The 26,170-nt window shown below is 36.4% G+C and overlaps 1 protein-coding gene and 1 long non-coding RNA gene across 4 annotated transcripts; one reads left to right on the forward strand and one right to left on the reverse strand.

The window, feature by feature from the left end:
* Nucleotides 1-2,547: 2,547 nt before the first annotated feature.
* Nucleotides 2,548-26,127, reverse strand: LOC308176289 (uncharacterized protein F13E9.13, mitochondrial-like). Of its 3 annotated transcripts, none has more exons than XM_080551835.1 (5): nucleotides 26,045-26,127; nucleotides 19,510-19,690; nucleotides 11,637-11,787; nucleotides 9,501-9,628; nucleotides 2,548-3,485 (listed from the first exon to the last, which is right to left on the reverse strand). In XM_080551835.1, exons 2-5 carry the CDS (start codon nucleotides 19,667-19,669, stop codon nucleotides 3,295-3,297), a joined length of 630 nt encoding a protein of 209 aa, XP_080407961.1. In that variant the 5' UTR covers nucleotides 19,670-19,690; nucleotides 26,045-26,127; the 3' UTR covers nucleotides 2,548-3,294. The 3 variants fall into 3 exon arrangements, with proteins under 3 accessions (XP_080407961.1, XP_080407960.1, XP_080407962.1); XM_080551834.1 differs by lacking the exon at nucleotides 26,045-26,127 and adding an exon at nucleotides 22,632-22,762; XM_080551836.1 differs by lacking the exon at nucleotides 26,045-26,127 and adding an exon at nucleotides 22,628-22,750.
* LOC308176293 lies at nucleotides 22,762-26,038 on the forward strand. The gene is made up of 3 exons (XR_013938211.1): nucleotides 22,762-22,889; nucleotides 24,347-24,421; nucleotides 24,783-26,038. It is a non-coding gene; the product is annotated as an uncharacterized lncRNA (long non-coding RNA).
* Nucleotides 26,128-26,170: the final 43 nt, after the last annotated feature.

The raw sequence follows: 26,170 nt of genomic DNA on the forward strand, positions 1-26,170 counted from the left end.
TCATAAGTCAACAGTGAGAACCATGCATGAAGTTTGGGTGGGCATGTAAGGGAACTGAGCTGTGGGTAACTGCTGTTACATTTTCACGATCTGTTCTTTCCTGCTCAGCACATAATGGACACAAGTAAGTGTAGTAACTAGGCAAGAGCAAAATGTGTGAGAAAGAAGAAATCTAACAAGAAAGGGAGGCCACTACCTGACATTTTAAAAGGGCAAATCGAAAGCAATCAACACCCAACAAAATGTTCAATGTAGGATGAGGTGTTAGCTTCGGATACACTTAGGATACTGTAATGAGGCTAACAAGTGCTGTGTGTTTTAATGTAAATTAACACAAGATAATCTCTTCACATATTTAAGTGATGCACTTCAAATTAATTAATACATATTTAATAGAAGTCTTCTTGAACAGCTGTTATTTACTTCTGGAGTTACTACACATTAGCACTGCCTCCTTTGTTCTGCTCTAAAGTTATTCATGCTCCAAAGTATGTCAAGAACTTGGGCTGTATAAAAATTGAACACTCTTCCCAAAAGAGACAGCCTTTCTGATAACTTAATATTTTTTACATTAAATATTCAAACACTTTCTGAACAAAAGGTCAAATTCTATTTACAGCATCTGTGTGAAACAGGCAAGCAGATGCTTAATGCTGCTAGACAAATACTTTCAGCACAAAGAATGATAGAGAGCTGGTGATCAATCACATTTCCAGGCTTTAAAATCAGCTTTCCTTTGCTTCTGGTCCCTAAATTCTTCACTTACAGTTTATGTAATTCAATTACAGTTTATGTAATAATACAGGTCCAAATTACAGCCTGTTCCTTCTGTTAAGTGTTACACAGTGGTGTTAAATAAAATACTGAAAGTGCTGTCTACAGTATTCATTGCATGTTTTGAGGTATTACACCAACTCATTAAGGTTTTGTCATACAAAGACTGTGTATGACATTACTTCAGTACTATAAGCAAGGTCTAAATGAAGTAGTTCTCACTTATCACTCTTTTTATTCAGCTGAAAGCCCCTCAGAGTCCCAGTCACTGCAGTTTTAGGATGTGAATGAGTAGAAGCTAAGTTAAGAAGCGTTCTGGTAACACATTATATTTTCATAAAGAGATGAATGTGATTTTGGCAACTCATTCAGTTTCTTAAATATAATTATCATCACAGAATGATGCTTATTAGTATATTGGTTGTAGTTTTCAACTGACTACTTGACAGTGTTTGCTTACGGCATGAGAGCACTGGCAAATGTTCATTGCATACACATCAGCCTTTCTAGCTTACAGGTTTAGTGAAAATGAAGTTGGTGACTGTATTAGAAAATATTTGTTGGTACAACCATCACTAAGTCTTCTATGCAATGACGAAACCTGTGAAAGGCCTGACAACAGTCCTAAATACACAAAAGTGAAAAATGTGCCAATTTAAGCACACTGAAATTACTAATATCTAAATCTTTTTTTTTTTTAAATGTGGCATTTTTCATAATATAGAGGTCATAAGATGGAACTGATTAGTTATGCTAAGAACTTATACATTAAACCAGATCAATGGTTTACTTGATAAATACATCAAAATATACTAATGGTGAATGAGTGTGTAGGGGAAAAATATATTTATTTAAATAAATCCATGAATGCTCCTACTTTCTGGATGTTGTTTGGGATGGAACCATTGTTTTTGATGAAAGTCCAAATACTCAGAACATTAAATCACATGTATAAATGTGGACTCAGAAAAAGTAGTGCTGCCCACAATAAAGAGACACCTGAAAGGATTTTTATGGATTGAAACTTTGTCAGCATACTTAGAAGGAAAAGGGATATAAGCAGAAGAATGCCAAGGTTGTTATAGGGTCTAAACAACCCCTTCTCTAGGAGGTCAACGCACTAAAGTTATGTGTCTGCTTTTAATGGGAGTCATGTGGGAGACAGACTAGTCCAGAAAAAAGGAACCTGAAGAGAAGACTTGATCTCATGCTGTGATGTTTTAGAACCACCATTCTGTTAATGAAGCTAAATTTCTTGAAAAAATCTCTTTTGACTTTGGAAGGAGGATGTATCTTTTGTTCAGAGAAGCATGGGCACTCTGCCAGCTGACAGAAAAAATATGTTTGTATGCTCGCTTTGATATGTACAATATAACTTTCATTAGCATCAGCAGAAGCCTGATGCATACATGTCAAGAGAGAGATCCCAGAGGGTAAACTTAGCTCGCAATCCCAAGGAATGAAAACATATGCCCACATTTTATACAGCCATGACACAACAGATATTCATTGCTGTGTTTCTGTTCTGTTTTTTCTTTGTTTTGTATTCCTTAGAGCTAGAAGATCAAATTTAAGGGGTATCTTTAACAATATAGACAGACCATCACATTTTTCCTCTACATTTTACAGAAAAAAATGAAAATCCATGTTTACCTGTCAGTTTTGGTAGAAAGGATTCCATCACAACTATAACTTGTGTATTGGAAGGAACCTGGCAGTTTTAAACATCACTAATAATAGTCTGAAGAGGTACAAAGCTGTAGGAACTTGCTGGAAAATAACAATAAGCCTTTAATAAAGTTTCCAATTTTTGCAAAAACATTTTGACTGAATTCCAACTCTACTTAAAATGTAATTAAATATTTACATTTATTCTCCAATAAGTATTGTAAGTAAATCAATTTCCCAATTATCTTAAATTTTTGTATGGTATACAATTATTACATTTTTGTAATAAATGCGCAATTCTAATGAAAAAATAATGATCTTGAACTTTAATAGAGCCCTTCATTTAAGGAGATGAAAGTGCTGTACATTCATCCATTTATTATGCCTTACAACCCCCCTGTGATGTAGGTACTATTATCATCATTTTACAGATGGGGAAACTGAAATGCTAATTAACTTGTCCAATTTACAATACTGGTAGCTGTAAACTTAGTATGTCCTATTGTACTCACATGCAAAGCAAAACTCAGCTCATCCTGCAACCAGTATTTACTACAATTTCTTAAACTCTGTAAGCACTTTGCATATAGGAGAGAATATATTACAAAAGCCTTTGGAGAGCTGGTTTTGTCTTGGCAATGGCTTTGAGTGCTACAGAATTCTGCTGCCTAGTAACAAACATCATAGCACCAGTTCATTGTAAAGTGTCACCACATTCCCCAGTTAGTCATGGAGATGATGTGCATTTTAATTTAAAGTTATTAGCCACTCAAGTGCACATTTGTGCTTTAATTCTGTGTGATATATCATACTGCATTTGTATACACACAAAAAGAATACTGTTTGACAAACTCATTCTCTCAGTTTACTTATGTGATCCATAAATTTCTTTACTCGGTCAGGATCAACACCGTTTGCCCAATAACCTTCTTTCTTGAAATACGAACCAATTATTAGAGCATTTGCATCCACGTAATTCTTGACATTCTCCATAGTCACTCCAGACCCAATCAGCACAGGAATCTTCACAGCACGTTGAACCTCTGAAGTAAAAAAAAATAAAATAAAATAAAATAGGGTTAAATCCTCTGACTCTGTCCCATCTTCAAAATTCTCTAAAGACTACACGCTCCAACTTACCTTTGTTTTTGAAAAACTGTGTATCAAGAAACTCATAAGCGTAGTATTTCTTAGTTCTATAATAGAGTGATACAACTGATTTAGAGAAAACACCTTTAGCTCTCAACGACTATTAAGAAAATCTCACTTTCATTTAATTTTGCATTCTGTTATTGTATGAAACACAGCAGAATAATATTCCTGACTGCATATTAGACGATGGTTTCAGTGCTACAAGAGAGATGAAAGTTGAGTCTTGGTACCCATAACTGTACCCCTTTTTTTTTTTCGCCCTCAAGGAAAAAGATTCAAGCAAGATTAAGTGAAAATGATGGGCAGGGAGTGCACTGCATTTTACTATATTCCTTTATAAACTCATTTCTATTCCACGTCCCTGGTAAGAAGAGATGCTGGATTCAGGAAGCTTTTGCAGAGCAAGACCTGACCCATCTACTTAATGTGACTGTTTACCATTTTGCTTAAGTGGCTCTGCTGTGGTTGGGGTACCACATGCAGAAAATAGCTATCATTTTCTACTGTGTTGCAGTAGCACCTAGTATAGATTCCAAACAAACCAGCTCCATTGTCTTGAGAAAGGATTTACTGCTGCTGGAGTGACCATGGGGTTTATCTTGTGCTATGGGGATTTTTAACTGCGTTTTCAATTTCCCTCACCTTAAATGAAGTGAGTGACCACCTCTTCCCAATCTTTCTATGAAGTAATCAGTATATAGACACAAGAATAAGACGAAATTCTTGCTTCCATTTATTATATCAGCTCACACTCTTTTTTGCAAGTCTGGTGAGATCATTAAAGTGGCAGAACTATTCAGCAGAGCTGCGCTCATTACAATTCTTCAGTCATCAGTTTAAATCACCATAATGGTAGTTGGACTGGTGTGTATTTCTGCCAGGTCTCTGCTGAATTTATGTTGACAACTAGCAGAAGATCTTCACCGAAGAAACAAAAAGGGCCTTACTCACAGGGAACTGAAAAAGAACATGCTCTCTGCTTCATGGCAAGTTTCAGGGACACAAAAACAGTAAAGCAAGCAGTGGTTATAGGCTGCATTGATAGCTTCAGCTAGTTTCCTAAAACTCAAAAGACAGCACTGATAAAGACTTCTTCTACTTCTTCTCTTTCTATAAATATCAATGGAACAAAAAAGACAATTTTTCTGCATACAGTATGTGCTACTGTTTTGACCATGGAAATGTTCTCCATGGACACAAAAGGTTATTAGGGTACTTTCTGTAGAACACAAGCCAGTACTAGCTGGGAAAACTAGAAAAGCCCTCGTTCTAGAGTTACTAAGCATCCTTTTCATCCCTTCATTTTGAACTGACCATCCTAAGAGTCACTCTCAAGACTTCTTCCCTTATGTAGAGGAATGTTGTGAAGCATTAGTTCTGACCTTTAAGAACATATAAATTGCTTTAATTGGTGACAATATACTGATGCAAGATGGTTAGAGCTTGAGAAAACTAGGAAAAACATATATGTAAGTAAACAGTGTTTTGAAGCAGACTTTTTGTTTTAAATAAAATTTCAGCAGAAGCCTAAGTTATTAAAGATGCTTCAGGAAAGAATAATTGTGTATCACCTTGCTACTTCACCAAAGAAAAAGGATCAATTAAAATGCTCTTGAATTTCTTTTTAGCTCTCATGTCCTACCGTTTTTCCATCTAGGAACAATAACTGCTTCTTACAAAATTTTTAACATAAAAGAATAAAACATTTCACACAATCCTTATTGAAAATTTCAAACAAAGCAGAATCATATATATGTGATTAAAACTACGGTTATTTCTTTGCATATTTTATATTCCTGTGGTTGTCCTGCTTACAGCAACAAAACAATTCATTTTTAGTTATTTATAACATTATTACTGAAATCCTGTTCTAGAAAAATTAGAATTTTATTTATATAGCACCTATGTACTCTTGGAAATCTTATTTGCTTTACATAGATACCAACGCATAATTAAGGTGCTACAACTGACCGCAGATTTGTGCAACTGTACTTTCCTACATTCCCAGAGGAACTGTGTTCCTAGTCAATATTGGTTTTTATGACAGATGCATAAGGCACATTAGCAGGTAGTTGTTTTGTAATTATTTCACATTGGCAGGAAAAATGAAGAGCCAAATAATTAAACAGAGCATGATCACACAGGTGTATGACAATAGGTTAGTCCTACTAGGCAAAGACTGAAACAGCAAAACACGAGACTGCTGTGAAACTATAAAAAAAACACAAAGCTTCCCTAAATAGCAAGGTATCCAACTCCTGCTGTGATCCGTGTGTGACACGTGCAGTCCACATGCATCTGCTGTACTGGAGATTTATTCAGACTGTCAATGTGAAGAACAGCAATGGAAGTGCCCAGTCTATAATGAGACTGGGTTATCTAATTAAGTATGCTACAAATACTACTTTTAAGTCAAGCACATCAAGGCCTATAGTTGATGAGTAGAGGATGATTTGTCTACTGGCTGCATTAATACAAATTCTAACTTGCAAAAGAAAATAAAGCAACAGTGGTGAGATGCTTCCACATGGTGACATTCAGTCACTGTCAAGATGTCTCTAAGCACAGAACCTTGTTTATAGTCTTTTTCAGCTTTCTTCTTCTGATTATATTTTTTGATGAAAAGAGAAAAGGAGACAATTTTGTGATGTTAAAGTAACAAGATCCTAAACTTTACAGAACTTGCATGCTTCTCTATTTCAATGAACTGTAACTAGAGGGCACTGTGCTCTTTCTTCTGACAGTACGTCTGCAGACATGTCTTTAATAAAATCAAATGAAATAGTGCTTGGTTGCAAAGCACAATGAAAGCATTTGAACTATGGTATGTACAAGTTACATGAAATAAAGGCCAAATGCTCCTAGCTTGAAAACAATGGCAAAGAGCAGTGTAAAAATAAGCACCACTGTGCCAATAACTTGCTCGACTACTCTTCTTTAACAGCTTTTTCATATGCAATAAACACTGTACCATACACAATGCTATGTTTATGGTAATATTCCACTGTAACCCATTTTAGCTTTTTAATTCAAAGGACTTTTTTCCTCTGTCATTAAATCTAGGGCTTATAGAAAAGTACAGATCAGACATCTCCCATTTATTTATAGGAGGGTACTGCAAAGGCAGCAGCCTCTTATTTTGACCTAAACAGACCATCAAAAGGTAGGAGGGTGAATCAGTCTTGATGCCCCTTCTATGAACACTAAAGCATGAGGTGACAGCCAGAGCCAGATGTTGGATTTTGTGATGTGCCCAGTTTTCCACCAGTCGCTCAGCTTAGGCCATTTAGTTTGTTCATACAGGTAACTAAGCAGTCCTTACACACAGGCTTTGGTCACTTAAATACAGGCTGGATTTGAACCAGGTTCTTCAGCATTTATCCCAAAGAGAAAACCTGATAGATTCACATCCTCTAACCAAAGAGCACTTTACCACATAAACTGGAACAGACTTATATAACCTCTTAAATGAAAATGCTTTAAGAATTAAATTGTAATTCAAAATGCTCAGCTATAATTCCTGCTCCTTAACAGCCTGGAGTTGGCATTATGATTTTCAGACCTCTTGCTCCCTTGGCTATTGGTTCCTGGTAGGCTCAGGGAGCCCAGGGCTGCGAGGAGAAATGCTGCAGGTTCCTTCAGGAAGGCAGCGACACCAACTACAAACACAACCCTGCTGAACACACTTCTGTCTTGACAGGGAAACACTCGCTTCCCACACCCCATCACAAGTCAGTCAATTCAACACGCAGACACAAAGGCAAAAACACTTCCATATTACTACACAACAAAGCTGAAAAAAAGATATGACAAAACCTCATCTGTCTCTTGGTTCTTCTTTCAAGAGATGCTTTGCAGTGTGATGAAAGATGCCCAATTGTATCACCACAGTACAGCACTTTCAGTGCTGCATAAATTCGTCAAATGCAAAAATTTAACTCATATCAACAACCAACTTTGTATACTGTACATCTGATTCCTTTTAAGAATCTACTGACATAAATATGCCTAATTTGTCATTTCCTTACACCATGAAGTACTGATTTCTAAGCTCTTTTCAACTGTTTTAAGCCACTGTACTTTTCACGAGATGCAGGAAATCAACGGAGTTTGCATGTGCATGTTGGAAAACAGAATTTAAACTAGGATTTGCCCTAAGACTCATCAATTCTTCTTTTTTTTTTTTTTCCTTAATTTAATCTGCACTAAGAGAGAGGGGGATATATGGGGATAATAATTTCAGACAGAAAATGGAGCTCTAGATTAAGGAAATTTTGTAGTCTCTAAAATATGTCCCTAGCTTTCAGGGTGATCTGTTCCCACGTATCATTTCTAGTTTACTGTACTGAGCAACAAACTAATTTAAGAGCTCAGTATTCACTCCAACCAATCATTTTCTTTTTAACATTGGTGACTGAAGTGGAGTCATTTATCATCTGTTCTTTGGCAAAAACATTTTGTTTTGTTTTAACATATGTGAAATTGAAAAAACATTTTGACAAGTTCAACATTCATTTTAAATGCTGATAAAGATGTACAATATGGGTAAAGCCCTGAAATCACTAAAATATTTCACTTTATTCCAGAAGATGTTGGGACCTAGGTCTCTATGCCAAAAAGAGCATGTTATTCACCTCCTCCTTTTGTATGATAACAAAGATGGAATAATGACTGAATGGTCTAGATCAGAACACGCTTAAAAAAGCAGAGAACATACCAGTATCTTCCTTCATTCAAAAACATTATTTTTGCCAAAAGGTACTGTTATTTGACCAAACATGCAGTAATTATTTCTGAATATTGGTCCTTACAGGTATCACTGCAACTTGAAACAGAAATTGTACAAGGGCAGATGCAGATGTCTAATAGTCCTTGTGATTTGTCTATACAAGAAGAATATTTGCTTTGGATACATTTCATTTAGCATGCTTTAAAAATTCCACGTTAGCCAAATGAATATATTTTAATGCACATTAACAGGGCTCCCAACTTAGAGTTCACCCTGATTGACTAAATTGAGTGTAACTGACTCTGCACTCCAAAACAACCTAGGTTACATCATGTTCATCAAAGTAAAACCTAAAAACAACACTTTCTATTTTATGTAGACAGACCCCCAAATTCAAGCCATGAAACTGAACTAAAATTAAGTGATGAAAATTAGAATTTTCATTCAAGTATGGAAGCAATCAAGTTTCATGAAGAAAGCCCAAACTTACGCCAGGAAGAAACGCATTAACACAAAGGACAGGACTTATAGGCCAAACAAATTTCCCTTAATAAAAAGTCCAGACCATTAAAAAATATATATTTTGATGACACATCTTTCTATTTTCCAACAGACCTGAATTTTTTTCTGAAAACCTCCTAAGCAGTGTTTTCCCTGGTATTACTGTTTGTAATTGTGCCGTATCAAAACGACCCTTTTCTTGCAGGACTTTATTTTAGATTGTGAAATATTTAAATCTTTCCACTGAAGAGTTAAACATTTTTATTTAGTTATTTTTTTTTAATAAGGCTATGAAGTAACTTTTCATTATACTAATCAATTTATTTTTTTTTAAGGGGGGGTTAACTTTTACAACTTAAATTTTACATACTTTTTTTTAAAAAAAAATAAGCCTCAGCATCGTTCAGTATTATAAAAGCTTGAAATAATTTTTATTTTTGTCCTGTCAAATGGTTGTTTAGAAACATACCACAGACAATCCAAATAGAACCTCAATCACATCAGCTTTGCTGTACCATATCAAAGTCTGCAGTGAAAATTTCTTTTCTTCTTTTTTTTTTTTTTTTTTCCGTTTTACTTAAAGAACAGCAGACATATAAATTTCTTTCTACATTAACCCATTAACCCAGAAGCTGATTCACTGCCTGTTGTCCAACCTTCGTGTGACAGCTCTCACCTTTCAGCTCCTCAGGATCTGCGGGCAGCCCAGTAGCCTTGCCAGTCAATACAAGCCCGTCAGCCAGGAAGAGCTCGGCAGCCGCCGCGGTCTCAGCCACACCAACATCTGCCGTCAGAGCATGAGCACTGTAAACAGCAGGAATGTACCCTGTGGTTACTTTCAGCACACACATTTGTTATCCATCTTGTTCAATGTTTAGACTGCATTTCTTCATCTTCCCCACTGTCAGAACAATCAAACTCAGGCTTTTTGAAAGAGATGGTAAGCGGCCTATTTTAAAACGGAAAGTAAAATTGCTGTACAAACAAGAGGAAGAAGACCCAACCTCCTCCATCACAGCACCATAACTGATCGCTCTATTGCTCTGGGTCCTCTGTCTCTAAAGAGTGATTGCCAAGTGTGAACTACCAAGTGTCAACTGAGGCAACTGCTTGCACGTCAAGCACCTGTATCCCAGAAACGTTGAACACAAGAAGCTCTGATTTCAAGTGGGAGTTGTGGATGTTCAGTCATTCATAAATCAGATTCTGTTACTTAGAACTGCAATAACACCCTCCACTTCATCTCATGAAGTCCAGCTAACAGAAAGTATAGTTATTACCTATAATATAATCACAGGAATCATCTTACATAGCAATTACAAACATCAATTACCTGCAGACTAGCTTTTCAACAGCAGGCTTTGATACATGGGTGATGCACTTTGAAACCTATAGCGATAGCAGTTTTTAATTTAAACGGACCTAAACCTTGAAAGAATTCCAGTCTTTGCTGGTTCAACACCTGACTTTACATCCTAATTAACTGGAAGTATAGAAACAATAATGGCTATGGCCAATCCTTTGCACCAATGAGGGGCAGAATCAACCTCTTCCCTGGATTAGCCTGGATGGACAATAGACATGGGGGGCCCAGTTTTGTTCCATATTAGTGGTAGGACATGCTTACTCTGCAGTGCTTTCTACTAGTGGTGATGGGTGCAAGAGAAAGTATACTAAATCCCTTCCTGTAGCTGGAGAAAGGCGGGCCTAAATCTCTAATACTTATAATAAGGTAGTAATAATAGGGCTCTCAGCATCTCCTTCTCAACTTCGGAATCCCCCTGAAAAAAAAACAACTCTTTTCCTCTCTTAAAAAAACAAATCATTTCACCGAACTATAATCCAAATATTAACCTATCAATTGATAAGACAAAGGAAGAGAATCACATGATACATTCATCAATTTTTATGTTTAAAAAAAGTATTTTTAATATATATCTTTATATATATGAAGAAATCATTAAAAAGAAACAACACCAAAAGAACCATAAAAGCTTAATTTGACCATAAGACATTGTTTTCTTTTCTATTTTGAAATTTATTTAAAAACAAACAAACAAACAAAAAAAACACAAAAAAACACAAACAGGTATTTAGAATCTTCCAAACATGGTTATTTTCATGATTACCCATGTACTACACACAAACACTTTAATTAGGTTATTTAGCATGTATAATACATAACACTTGAGCAGTTCTTCTGGAAAAAAGTGACATATGAATAGCTAAAAGTACTGTGTGACAGTTACGATAAAATATCAACAGAAAAACTGGGTTCATCTGTCATAAGTTCCTTCTGTTTGATAATCACAGAACATAATCCATACATAGACAGCACCGACTTTAAGTAGAAGAAACCAGTATTATTGGCAGCAAGGAGGAAAAAAAAGAGAATAGCTTTCTAAAACGCCAGAATATTATGATCTGGATCCTTTGTATGTGAAAACTGCTTGCATAACTAAAAATAACCTTGGATGCTTAGCCTCCTGAAACATAATTTCTTTAAACATAATAGGCATATAAGGATATAAAATCTCACCTGATACCAGATGCAAGACATTTACAGTCTGCATTTATAAATCCTGAAGGTTAAGCTGAAAACTTCACAGATGCAGCAACCTGCAGCTTACAGGTGCAAATTTATTTTTGAACATATCCCCTAATAGTGCTGCAAGACCTTGCTTGAACAATAAAGCTCTCCCTTTATCGTTAACTTTGTTGATGTTAAATAGACATAAAATAATCAGAAAAGGCGAGAAAAACATAAGAACATTATTACATTAATACTTACATAAATATTGCTTATATTTACCTGTGCTTCTTTTTAATATCAGCAAAAATCTGAATATTCTCTGCTCCAACTTGTTTTCTGTATCGTAGCAGGTTACCTGCACAGGCATTTATGATCCCTTCATCAGCAACGTGAGAAAACACAAACCCTTCAGCTCGGATAAAATCAAGACCTGGAAAAAAAAAAAAAAAAGAAAAAAAAAAGCATTGTCTTAGCCAGAACCAACGACTGAAAAACAAAACTAAAAGCAAAGTCTACCCTACTACCCGGCTCTTATCTGGTCTCGACACAAGGTACTCCGTGTGCTCTAAGACTTAATCACCCTTGCTTTCCCACATATTTAAGTCTTTGTACCCACGGCACAGAATCAGGAACTGCACACCCTGCCCTGCCACTCTGCCATGATGTGCCAGCGGGCAAGAGCCAACGAAGGAGTGGGTAGGCCAACGCACAGCTCCTTTGTCCTAATGATGTGGCTTCCCTCCAAAAAAGGGCACTAACTTTGGTTTCACCTTTTTCCAGATACTCTATGATTGTATTACTTCTTTCCCAACATCTACTCCTCTGTTAAACATGCCTGAAATTAGCCAACAGGTCAAAAAGCGACAAGGACATGGACAAAGAGAGAACAGCACAGGTCTTCTTTTCTTCAGGAACTTTAGCAAGAAAACATAGCCTGCAACACTTTACATACATTATTTGACTCTTCATCTGAATGTAACTTGTTTTCTACGCAGCGCAACATCAAGAAATTACTTCTAGAGCTAGGCGAAAGGTACAGAAAGATAAGGTTTCTACTCCACTCCAAATTTACTGCAAGTATCAACTCTACCTTACCTCAGTACCCAGTGTTCCCCATATTCATTCTTTCTTTGAATTAGGAAGGTTTTGTGGGATGGGTACTTAAGAGGAAGACTAAGAATAGAAACAACTTCCACAGACCATTCATTTACTCCCAGGTTCCCCCTACACAGCCTTTGAATATCTTTATGTTTAAATATTGATGCCTTAGGCCATGGCGTAACAAACCCACCGCGATTAGGCACAAGATGACAGAATTCTGACTCCTTTATTGTGGTCCTCTCTTCTCTCCAATCTTTTGTAGCCTTGAAGCTTATTTCACCTGTCCTTTAAGATGCGTAAAAGCTCAGCACTCATCTTGTGCAGCTTTTGCTGTTCTTCCAGTTTGCTCCAGAGCTCTCTTCCAGGCCCTTCTGAAGTTCTGCTGCTCCTCCAGCTTTGAGTCAGCTGCACATTTAATTAGAGCTGACATACCAAGGAAACAAACGCATGTGAAAGCAGCCATCAGGGATGCAACCCCACCTACCCGAGAACTGCTTAGGCAACAGAGGCCTCATCCTAACACATTTCAAATATAAACAGAAAGGATCTTTAAAATATATTTACCAAATGACAAGGTGCCTGCTTATTTTAAAAGCTAAATTTCAGTTTCATTCCAAAAGCCCTGAAGTTGCAGAAACAGAAGCTTAAGCCTGATAGAGGAGAGCCTCTATTGCTTAGCAACACAGACTCCAGCTAACAAGAAACATCACAGATGGTGCCAAATCAAATATGAGCTGTCCTATGCCTTGAAATTAGCAGGTGAAAAGCATGGAGTATTCTCAGGATCCAAAGATACGAATATGTCACAAGTATAATTAAAGGTGCTAGTAGGAAAGAAACAGTGCAAATAGCTAGACTGAGATTTCTGCATCTAGGAACAAAACCCACATATTTTCATGTAAATCATCCAGATTTACAGTATAATTCAGAGTTAAATAAGTAAAAATAATTATCCTCTACTCACAAGACTATCAATCAGAATAAAAATATGATAAATTTTCACAGCAATCATAACGGATACCTCAGGATGAGGGCTATTCATTTACTGAAGCTCCCTGCTTACATGTTTATTGATGTTGGTTTGTGGTCCTTTAACTTAGGAATTTGAGACTTTCTGCTAAATGTTGTCCTTAGTTTAACAGAGCTGTATACTCTCTTTGGGTTTTGGGGAGCTACGAAGATACAAATTTTAACTAGTTGTAATAGGCAAAGGCACCAAATTGTTACTCTTCTGTTTTTATGAAACCATAACTGGACTCCGCTAATGAATTCATTTTTATGCTCATAAAATTGTGAGAACAGTACTATTTCTTATTTTCACATTTCCCAAGTTGAAAAGTAATAGCTGTTTAATAGTTAATAGGTAGTCCCTTTTCTGACTTACATGGGAACAAAAAAATCTTGTAATCTCACTGGAAAACAACAGGAAGTTTCTAAGAAAACCTAGCAAACAGAGCTTCAAGACTGTTAAGAACGTGTAATCACGTAACCATCTGGAGCAGGGCCTGTTTAAGGATATAGATCTTGTATCTTTTTCAAAAGCTAGCATTACTACACTTTAATCCTACTTAAACAGCTCTGCCTAAGCAGCGGTGAAAGTTTATCAATAATACAGGAAAGCTTTATTTTTTCTTTTCTTCCTGTGATAACTAATGAATAAAAGGAAAAAGAAAATGACAGACAAATATTTCCTTTGCTGGGTCAGAAAGTATTGCAACACTAAGTTGACTGAGGAAATAGTACTTTTATATTATCCATCTTAAAATGATGCAAATGTGCATTTTAACACCACAGAACAGTGAATTGGATACAATCATTAAGAAGCCCTTTTCTCATATATGTTTTTATTCCCTGAATTATGAAGTCAAAAGAAGCTGGAAGCCAGGATTTACAGCTTTCACAGAATAGGATCTGGCATTTGCAAGGCTGCAGCTCCAGGTTGCTGCTGAAATTTGAACTTTACACAAATTTAAGATGATGCAGGTGAATTTACAGGTAGAATCTTGGCTTATATGCACAGCAAATTCTGAATCCCAGCTCTTCTTGATGCCTTAATTCAAAAAGAAGATGAAAAGATAATTTTTGTTCTGAAAATAAAAACTCAGAGGAGTATCAACCTCGCTTGCTATTGATGCTAGAGCCATACAGTTTTTATGCTATGGAAAACCATTTCTACTCAGGACATCATCTTGCAGCAGCTTCTTGCAGACTCTACAAGAATTCTAAGCCTGGAAGAAGCAGCTTCTCCAGCAGTGCTTGCAGCAGCATCTCATCTCTGTGAGAGTCGCAGCACTTGGTGCCTTGCTCCACAGCACCTGCAGATGCTTCCAAACATGCACCCACATCCCCAAGCATTAGCATGGTATCAGTTAAAATATAATAATAATAAATCAGCAAACATTTTCACATATAGTTTAACCTAATTCTATCCCACCTTAAACAGTATCATTGAATGTAGCAAGCAGAGAATTTCTGTGGAGTATCTCTCTGCTGGTGGGTGGCTGTGGGAGAGGAACAGTCTCAGACAGGAAAGCTGTATTTATAAAAGACCTGGAGATATCTGGGTACCTAGGATGTCTTCTGATATGAAGCCTCACTTAATCAGCTACCAACTGTGCTGTTATCATTACTGAAGACTAATTAAGAAACTGTGACCGCATGGGATTTCTAAAACGTGGTCCTTAAAGAAAAAAGGGCATTTTCAGAGTCTGCTGGAGATGGTAGAAGATAAACTGAGTCATAAGTCATGACGACTAACACAAGCTCACCCAGGTATAGGCAAGCTGCACTCTACAGTAGACCCTGCTGTCCTTGCTCCCAGGCAAAGAGATTGAAGCTCTGGCAGACCACAAGAACGCAACTTGCCTCTGGCCCACGTGCTCAGGTTTTTCTCAGGTGCCTAGAATATGCAAACTGTTTCTCTGCATCACTGTTGAGATACAGATATGGGGATTGTTTTATGTCTCAAAGATCAGCAGATGTCTAGGACAATATTCCACAAAGCAATGATTTCTTGAAAACCTTTTCACCATTAAGTCTGTCTCCATTAGATTAATGATTGGCCAGTTCTTTCTTTCAATCACTGCCGCATGCTACTACGGAGAACACCCAGAATGTTCAAAAGGATAGAGAGACTGTCATCATCATATATCCCCTGTATTGCAAGGGCTCTGCATCTCCTCTGCAAAGACATACACTGATAGATCAGAGCCAAGCACAATATCTCATTAATGCAAGGAAAAAGGCAGAGAACAGCTGAGGGATTTTGGGTGATTCCTCTACATGCAACAGTCCTCTCTAAGATGACTATTGCTTCATAATTAGCAAACTTTCAGTAAAAGAAAAGCCATGTAATTTCGAAGTAGGTTAATAACAAATAGCATGACTACATGAAATTTAGTAAACAGACCAAGCACAAACGGTGGTTAACTTCAGGAAACAAGGTATGCAAATAAATAAATAAGGAAAACCTAACATGATGCCCAAATCTGACCCGGATTTAGTGAACATTCCTGAGCACTGAAAAATAATAAACAGTAACATTTGCTGTTTATTTGCAATAAACAGTAACATAAGTAATGGAGAATTTTTGTATCCTCTACAAATGCATGGAGGACCTGCTTAGATATATCATTTTGTTTCAACCTTAAGCAGTTGTAGCTAATTAAATCAGGGACTATAAACACGAGATTATACACCTCTAAAAATCACATGGTACACCTGTTAATAACGAACCAATTGAAAAGTATCCCTAGCAAACAATTTCTGCCGTGCTTCTCCACAAAGAACAGTTTAGTTCCATGAAACAGGAAAGAAAGAAGATAATACAATGTTTGGAAGATGTCATTAAAAACACCTTTTAAGAAGGTGTGTTTTCCTAAGAATAAATATTTGAGATTGAGATGGCTTCCGGTCAAAAATATAAAACTGTACTATTCTGTATTATCTCAATGTTTTGTGGTCTACAATTACTTAGGTATATTATTCTATTTTAAATTAAAAAGCCTACATCAGAAGGGTATAACATTGAGCAGCAGAGGACTTCACTAAGTATGATGTGACTGCCACACTATCTGTGTATATAATTATACTAATTTTTAACATACTAACATTATCATATCAGCCCTTAGAAACAAGGATAAATCATGCAGCTTTCAAAGTCTTGAAAGCAAAAGTGAAAGCAGAAGATCCCCACACGTGCTCTGTCATGGTGAGCAGGTCCACGGCCTGTGGCGGTGGATGGAGGCAGAGCTGGGCACCAGGCCCGTGCCAGGAGGAGGCCGCGGCCTGCCAGACGCCAGCCCGAGCCTCTGTGCAGCGCGCATTTGGCATGGAGGCAAAAGCTTGCTGAGCCTTCCAGGGCAGGGAGGAGGTTGGCTACAACTGTTTGGGCTCACTAGATGTTTTTTGGTAACCTGAAGAACTGCTTGTGTTGAAAGTTATTTCTGTCAGAAGAGGGCAGACAAAGTTGTTCCCTTCTTCTGCAAGGCCCCTTGCTACTTCCCTGCCACTGCCCCATATCTGTGCTGAAGCTCTCAGCACAAACATGGTTTTGGTGTTTTCTTTCCTTTAGGTGCCTAATTTCACAAACATTTCCTAAAGAAATAAATTTAAAAAAAAAAAACAAAAACACCTCAGCCTTCTCAGATTCTTCACCCCATGAATTTATTATTGGATAGATCTGAAAACAACAGTAACCCATCAATATGCTGCCCTGTCTGTTTTACTGCCTAATGATGAGAATACCTGTGGAATTTGTTTACAGCAGGGCTTTCTGGATTTGTTGCCATTCTTTATTTCACTCAGAAAGAAAGGATGTTCAAAAACATTGTTAATATTTGAATCGAACAACTTAGGAGTTTTTGACAACTTATGATTAATTCAGGTAGTTTCCAAATTGCCCTCCTTAAGAGAACTGCAGTATTACAAAGTAAAAATTAAGGAAGCTAGGGAAAAATGAACAAAGGTTAAAATACACACACACACATATATATACAAATATTTATTCACCAGCTGTCTATAATCTTATTGTATAGTTGGACTGCTTTGGGACAGAGGTCCTGGCTCATTTCCTGTGCTAGGTTAACATTTGGACTTGATCTTAAAGGTCTTCTCCAACCTAAATGATTCTATGCTAGGAAAATGCAATGATTTAATCTGTTACTATTCGGCTATCTACAATATACTTATCAGCATAACCACATGTTGTAGATGAGTTCCTTCCAGTCACACCATAAACTTTCTGACTTTTTCCCCCCCCTTTACAAAATAAAATTACCTATGCCTAAAAACCACTAAACCACTTATGGTTTCCCTGTGCAGCTCTTCAGAAGTTATTTCTACCAGAGACAGGAGTATCTACAAGGAAAATGAAATGACTGCATAGTAGCAGGAGATCCTACATATGCTTTTTGGGTATAACACCTTCAGTAAGCACTTTGTAGTGAAAGCATGTTGGACTTGCTTTATTAGTAGCCACCTTTAATGACTATTAAAGTTGTATTGATATTAAAGTCACTACTATGAGATTTGCTATCTACAAAATAAGTCATTTTACTATGGCTTTGTCTAAAGTGATTTTCTTTCTTTTTGCTTTCCTGTTCAGTGAGCTTGAGAATCATTTTTAGAGAAGTGCAATGAAATGCATTAAACACAGAACACAGGCCTTTCTTAGCTGCTGTTCTCCAGTTACAGAGCAAATAGTGCAGAACAGTAGTAGAGCTGAGCAAAACCCAAGCCCTTCAGGAATTCTCTCCCTCATTAGTAATTGCTGAGAAGTAAGAGAAACACATTGTTCCCACACTACATCCCCTATACAGTGATCAATTTTGCTCATAAAAGGAAGCATAACCCACTAGCAGTCTATTACTTTTGAAAATAAGGTGCATAAATACTTTTGCAAATGCCGATGCATCTCAAGTATCCTACACGCATACAATCCCCCAAAATTAAAACTGGATTCTGTTAGCTTTTTTAGTTTAGCTTTTCACATAGGTTCCACCGCAGAAATAAAACCCGTGTTTTGTCAGTTTGTCAAGGAGTTACATACCTTATAAGTGTCAACTTCTGATTCTAAAGCACTCAAACCAAATCTGTGTTCCAAACACAGACTAACAAATTCCCCCAAGAAAAAGGGATTCAAGATTTTTAGAACATATTCAACATAATTAAAACTGCCACTGCAGATGTTACTCCCTATTATTTTAACCGAAGCATGGGTTTCAATTAGTATGAGCATCTTTTAGTTTTATGTTCTTACAAAACTCTGCCTGTTTACAAAATTTGTACAATTTACAAAATGTGCAACCTTACTATAATTACATATGCAATTTGGGTAAACATAGGCATCAACCCTCAATTTATGAAGTATTTAGGAAGTACAAGCTTTCCATATTAAACCAGTCTCCATCTTTGAATCAGGGAACATTCTATACGAAAAACTAAAATTGCTTCAGTAAGGAGTAGAAAAGAAAGGTCAGCAAGTCAAGGATTCTTGTAATAAGGGTAGATTAATTTATATTTAATTTCCCTGAATGTGATTTAATTTTAAGTAGTTTGGGTACCTGTACACTCAATTTTTTGTTTTTATACGAAAAGCTTCATTCATGAACAAATGCAGTTTTAAAATTTAGTTTTAATAGATAACTGTAGTAGCAACAACATATAATTAAATGCTGAAACAGGATGCTTAACCACAGTGGGTTAAATTAATATTCAAATATAATTTAACTGAAGTAAATAGAGTTACACCAAAGGTGGCTTTTAGACATCAGTAGGTTTAAACTAATCATTACATTTAGACAGGTTTCACCCAGAAAGCAGCACCAGTGGCCTTGGGATTTTTAAGCTGCCTCCTACTGAAGCACTGTGCGAGTATCATCTATTATAATCAAGCAGGCATCTTTCTCAAAATCTAATTTCTGCTTTTTCAGGGTACAGTGAGCTTTTCACATCTCATTTTTCATGGTATCTGTGTTAGTACAATGCACAATTTGCAGAGAGTAAATGCCATAACAAACAACAGTAATAACATGCGAGTCATTTCTATTACCTGCAGCGAGAGCAACTGCTATCGCCTGTTGATTCGCAGCGCTCAGGACCTGGATGCCCAGTGCGAGGTGCGGGCAGGCTCGCCTCACGGCGGCACTGATGGCCGTCATCACTGCCGTCACTTCGGGCCCAGGACACACCGTGTAAGGACGATCGTGCATGTTTTCTACTATCAAGCCATCCTGTGGAGATTGTAATAAGGAAATCTGATTAAGCTGAAAGAGGAATTTAAGAAACATGGCTAGTTTAGTACTATGCTAAGTTTTGTATTAAAAGACAAGTTTAAAGGTTTTCCTTCAAAGGGTGGATTATCTTCAGTAAATTATGTTGATGCATATAACCACTTGTAAAAGTGCTTTCATCAACAGCATGGTATTTGCAAAGAAATCAGGAAGAGAAATAAATGTGATTTTAATTATACATTCATCAATTAGTCTTCCTTTGATCCATCCTAGAATGTGAACTATAGACAAATGAGTTAAATCTTATACCTCATATAAAGTAGTACAGAGAAACTTCAATTATCCAAATGGAATATAGGATATTGAGTATGTTTAGATAATGGAGGATTTAGAGATAATCAAGGCAATTTTCAATTCAATTAATGTCAGAAAATGTGTTATTTTAGAAAAATAAAGGTTTTTGTTTGTTTGACTATTAAATGCCTATTTCCAGTGTGCCTAATACCATAGTATTAACTATTGATATTTCTCCCACTCCAGATTCAGGCTTACTTGAAGGAAGATATCGCTATTTATTATCTCACTCCGTATGAACATACATTTAGCAAACAATGGAGTGACAATAAAATACTCTGCTGATATAATTTATGCAATTTATTGAAAATCTTTATACATCATATAGTGCCTTGTACATTTTCAATCATATAGTATATAATAGAACTTTTTCAACAACTGGAAATCATGTAATTTTGTCAAGGACTAATAACAACAGTAAAAGTATAGCCTTGAAACATATTTCAAGCCTGATGTTTTGCATTTGCAGTGAGAATTTTAAATGAAGCCAGAAATTTCTCACCTGTTTCAATCTAAAAATACAAAAAGTTTATAAGACAAATTAATTGTACATATAGAAAACAAATTCTATTCTCTCCGAAGTTTTACCACACATCACAATCCTTAAAATGGAGGCTCTGCACTTCAAAGAAATTCTGACTGAGACAGAATACAAAGAACATTTTAAAATAAATTAAAAAAAAAAAAAAGACACCAGAGATGAAATAAAGAAAGTCACATAATAATAACAGAGAATCAGGAAGAAGGAAAAAAAAAAAGGTTTCCTTTAAAAAAAAAATCACGTATGTAACGCTTCTTCAATCTTTGTTGTAGTGTAGAAGCCCTTTTGACAGTAAAAGATAATAGAGTATATAGTATATACATCAACTTTTAGTTAGAAAACCTGTAGCATTTTCAGGAAAAAACAAAACAAACAAAACAACAACAAACAACTTTTAGTTGGTTTCTCTGGAATGAGGTCAGCACTCTTACACAAAGTTGAAGTGACCAAGTTGTCTTCTCATACCTCAGTCCAAGCTACTAAATCCTTTTTAATGAACTAACAGAAAGAGAACCCTCTTAGCCTTTTTCCTTCTTTATACTTAAATTACACAATGTCATGAGAGAGGTTAATAGTTTATGAGAGAAAGTGAAGTTGGTCAGTAGTGACACATGGCAGAAGGATTAATGTAGGACTTCAATATTTTAACAAAACACAATAAACCCAAAGAATACAATGAACCCTCAAAACAAGGCAATTCTTTGAGGCCACACAACCTGGAAGATGAGATCCTTGGCTCAAGGAGGCTTAACTTGGCAGACTTCACCAGAACCTAGAAACTCCAAGCTGATCGAAGGCAAGGAGCTAGGATCTACAAACTAAAAGCTTTGGGCAGTCAAGAACCAACCTCAGTATGAAAAAAAGGCCTAGGAAATGAGCTTCAGATGCTCAGCTAGGAGCTGAAAAGGCAGAACAGACTAGCAGAACTCCACAGCAGCATCACAGTGAAACTGAGCTTTCCATGAATTGTTTCTATTTTAACAACTCAGGATTTGAATAAAGCAAATTATTCCATTAGATATATTAATAAATTTATTTTAAAAGTAATTAGACACTCTAGCCATAATACTGCGCATAAAACAAGTATCTGATCGAATACTAGTTCACAATGCAGGCAGATGGGAGGATTTCAGCATTTTTCTTTTCTACCTTATACTTAGTATATTCACTTTTTAACAGTTATCTCTTCCCATAGCCTCAAGGTCCATAGCTACTGTGAATATTTTTGGTATTAGTTTAATAACGCATTATTCCTTTGGTGCCATCCAATAGGCTATGTTCTTTTGCATATTATGTTTTGTTTAATTTAAAAAAGGAACAACATATGTTCTGCAATACAGAGAGCAAAACCACAGATGCATTAACGCAAAGCTTTCTTCCATATTTTTATATAAAAATATAACAGCACAGATTTCTGTGTTTACTGAATTTATACATATATAAAACAGACTTCAGTACTATCAGACAGCTAATTAAAATGGTGGAAAGAAAACAGTTATGCTGGATTAAAGTGCTAGGAATTTAAGCTTATGGTGTAGAAGTCTATCAGAACAGATACTGTATTGCACACTCCAAAGCAGATTTCCCTCGAATAGTATGAGATAAGACTCTAGCAAAAACCTTTTGGGCTTCTTTTCCATTGAATATTAGAACAATTTGAGTATTGCTTATATGTAAAGTAGTCTTATTCTCAGGAATTCTCAAACACTAGAGAAGTCACTCAAAGTAAGAAGGAAATAGAGAGCTACATATACAGAAAGTGCCTCTTGTACCAGTTTGCTACTGGAAAACAGGTCAGTTAAATACCTCTCTGACTATATAGGAAAACAATTTCCTTAGCTTTACTCTATTTATAGAAGTGACCTCTTAAAACACTTGTTGTGCACACATATGCAACCTCAGAAAAACCTCAAAAAATAGCCACAATGCTATAAATCGTAATAGGTATAACAACCATACAAGCTTTATTTCACCCCCTCTGTAATATAAGTTTTAGTTATAGTAACTTTAACCTCAATGTTTTCCTTACAGAAAAACTTTACCTACAAACATTTATGTGTTATCAAAACCTTTGCAAGCTGAAAACAACTGTTCCTTCCTACTGAAGAGAGGCTTTTTGTGTGTCACCCATTGTTAAATAGACTCAGGTGTGCACTGAAACAATTACAGCTTCTCCCACCACCACAGTCACTTGCCTCTAGACAAAGGAAATCAGACAGCCTTGTAAAGCATTTATTTGCTGTACCTAGACAATTTCTTTAAAAAACTCTACCTCCAGAACAAGAGATTGCTAACTTAACTCAGGTAAGTAGGCACCTTACGTTTTCCTGTATATATTGTAGGAGATGGCAGTGGGGAGACTTCCCTGTTTTATTCTACTCTAATAGAGCTGTGATTTAAAATGTTAATCTCTATAATCCCAATTTTAGCTATCTATATGTTTCTATAGCAGAAATGATAACTTACTCTGTCTCAACTGTTATTGAATCCTAAATAATTTTAACCATTATTGTAGCTATAAGGATAGTAGGCTTGGAACTTCTTGCTTTTGAGAACCTTAATGCAGAGCAGGTACTGGCAACCACCCTTCCAGGTACAGAAACAAGAGAAGGATTGGGAGGATCAGAATTGTAATAAACACATCTCCAGGAACAATCTAGGTAAAAGAAGCAAACCTAAAATGTTGCTTATTAAGAGGCACTATAATAATGCTTGCAAGTCAATGCAGCAATATATTTATTTCTTTAAGAAATACCCTTATTTATGTATCTAATCTTCAATGTCACCTACTCACATAGTTACAGCTAGGTAATAGCAACTAGTAAGGTGCGTTTCATCAGTGAAACTAGAATGAACTTGTGCTCTGTTATAAAGCAAGCTTCACTCAGGCTGATTTGAATGAATAAAAGTTAACTTTGTTATATTTTGCAAGTGTTTTTTGCTTAAACAAAAGCAGATAAGAATCTGAGAGATCACATCTCATAGCTTGTTTCTTATAAAATCTTGTCTAGGGAATTCCATTGTTTAGCAACACAAGTACAAAGCATATACATTTTGAGCACAGATGGCTTCCTAACTGAGCACTCACTTGTTTTCATTACTGTGCTCTAATATCACAAATCTTTCATATTTACTATGTTCAGTTGCTTAATACGCCAGACAAGTCACCTTTTTCTGAACAAACTAGGAGTTACTTCCAAGTGTAATAGTGAGTGAGCGAGCCCACACAGCATATTTTTGAATGTTAATGCCAGTTCAAGCAACTTGAGACAACGTACAAACATTTAGTGGCAGCAATATGGTTACAAATCTTCTAAAGGCTACCATAGGCAAGCAGTTGGAAATAACAGTAAAAACATCCATGGATAAAATCCTTTATAGTTCTAGTTCTTTTTCTGCAAAAAATGGACAGTTTAACAGTTCAGTCTGAGTACTGGGGAGGGTAGAAACCAAATAATTCCATTACAGAATCAGGAGAGCTAACTTGGAAGAGTGGGATCTGTGCAAAAGCCATGAAGCTCTTTAGTATCTATCATGAAAGTGTACGTTTCTCTTAGAGTACTGGGGAAAAACTAGACAAAGGCATTGCAGTAAGCATTAGGCAACCATAGTGATATTTATGGAAGCTCTCCTGATTATCTCCGACCTCTGTGGCATTAATAAAGGATTTGCTTGTCATATTGCCTTAACACTATTATGTACAGACCTTTAGAATAAAGATTGGTTTGGCCTGTATACTAATGTTGTTACAACTTCTACAGGAAATGCAGTTATGCCTTGAATTTGTTCAAATATGTAGAGAATGACTGCATTCACCTCATCTGTCTACCTGAAAGGTAGGTTTAAAAAATATATCTGAGTTGAGTGCAGTCAACTGTGGTGAAAGTAACTGCTTCTATACTCTCAGTCACCTTTAGATATACTTAGTTTTCTCTCTGTTGCTACGGTTTTAATATATAGTTAGTGTATACATAAGGGAAAACAGTAAACAAGTACTGGAATCTGGGGCAATGGCTTTTGGGTTGCAGATCACTTATGTAACCACTTCCTCTAACACAGGAAAACAGACTGGTACTTTCTATTCTTCTGAAGTAGATCAAATCACATTATACCTAGTGTTGATGCAGCAAAAGCAAAGACAAGACAGAATGTCACAGTACAGAACACAGAGCAATTGCACACTTGCTCTTTCTACAGGTATAAAAAGGAAGAAAACTGACTTGTTCTGTACCACTTGCAGTTAGAGATTATTCTAACTGGTAGTGCACTGAAGCTCGTCTACATAAACTTCATTCTTCTATGCTGTTGCTTATCCTTCCAACAATTCCATTGTCATCACTCTTTCCTAATGTAGCCTTACAAGAGCTCTGTCCATAACCTACTTCACGTGACTTGTCTTGCATTTTGACCTTGGTATTCCATAATCTAGACTAAACTCCTAGATTTAATTTTGCTCTGTCTGTAAGGTATCATTGTAACTTATGCTGTTAAAAAGAATAACCCAGTTTAAAGTTTTGCAGAAAACAGCAGCTCAGTTGTGACTACTTGTTCATTTAAGCCATTTTCAAACCCCAGACATCAGGTCACCACCTTAGCATACCAAAATGTAAATAATACAGTAGGCAGGTCAAATAAAAATCACATCAAAATGTGCAGACAAGGGGCAATGAAATGTTTAAAACATCCAACATTTCAAAAGGACATACACCCTGTTAAATTCTGCTGACCTAACACAGATGATTACAGCACTCTAGGTCCAATGGCAGTTCTGCAATAGTACCTGCCTCTTGCCTCTGGTCAAGAGTGGCCTTTTGGGCCTTCTCTTCTAGATGTGCAAAGCCTGCATGCTTGCTCCCGAGGGGCTAGGATGGAAGGATTAAATCAGGCAAAAAGGGGTGTAAGATGATATTTTGGTCCCTGAATAAACTATACTACTGTAGTACAAACGCTAATTGTGGGGGAACCCTGCTGCCTATAAGTGAAATATTCAGTACCTACGACTGTGCGTGTGCCATTCCTTCATGACTTCATGAAACCAGAGTATGCTGTACAGAGCTAAATAAAGTGGCTTGTCAAACTGGATGATGAAGCATCCTACATTCAGATACCTAGAAAGGCAGCAACAGTTCATGTTGCAGTCAACTTTCTGTATGTCTTTCTTTTAATTGACTTAATTCTTAGAAATTGACAGTAATCCTATCTAAGCAACTTAAATTGTAAAGTTTGAATCCAAGGTTTTTCGATTCTGGGTGCATGTGATGCATAGTTTAGGCTTTGAAACCTAGAAGGCCTATGCATTATGTTGAAATACAAAATGTATGTTTAAATGTCTTTCTGAACTCTGTGGCTTAAGACGTATTTAATGAATTCTACATCACTTGGACTCAATTTAAAGTATTCACTATGCAGAAGCAGCTTTGTGTAAATACTGCCATAGGAGGAAGAAAACCAAAACTTACAACTCCAGCATCCTTGTAAATTTCTGCTTCTTGACAAGCTTGATCAATGATTTGTGTCAACGGAAGAGAACTTCTTGGTGTCCCTGCAAGAACAACATTGTTTACCCCAGTGCAAGCGCAAACTGA

Source organism: Anser brachyrhynchus, assembly GCF_964034855.1.
Source record: "Anser brachyrhynchus genome assembly, chromosome: 12".
NCBI classification, from domain to species: Eukaryota; Metazoa; Chordata; class Aves; order Anseriformes; family Anatidae; genus Anser; species Anser brachyrhynchus.

Coding starts and splice junctions, on each gene's coding strand:
- LOC308176289 (XM_080551834.1), bottom strand. Junction 9,629..11,636: donor GATATTAAAAAGAAGCACAG/GTAAATATAAGC, acceptor TGCTGTTTACAG/TGCTCATGCTCTGACGGCAG. Junction 3,486..9,500: donor AGATCCTGAGGAGCTGAAAG/GTGAGAGCTGTC, acceptor TTTTTACTTCAG/AGGTTCAACGTGCTGTGAAG.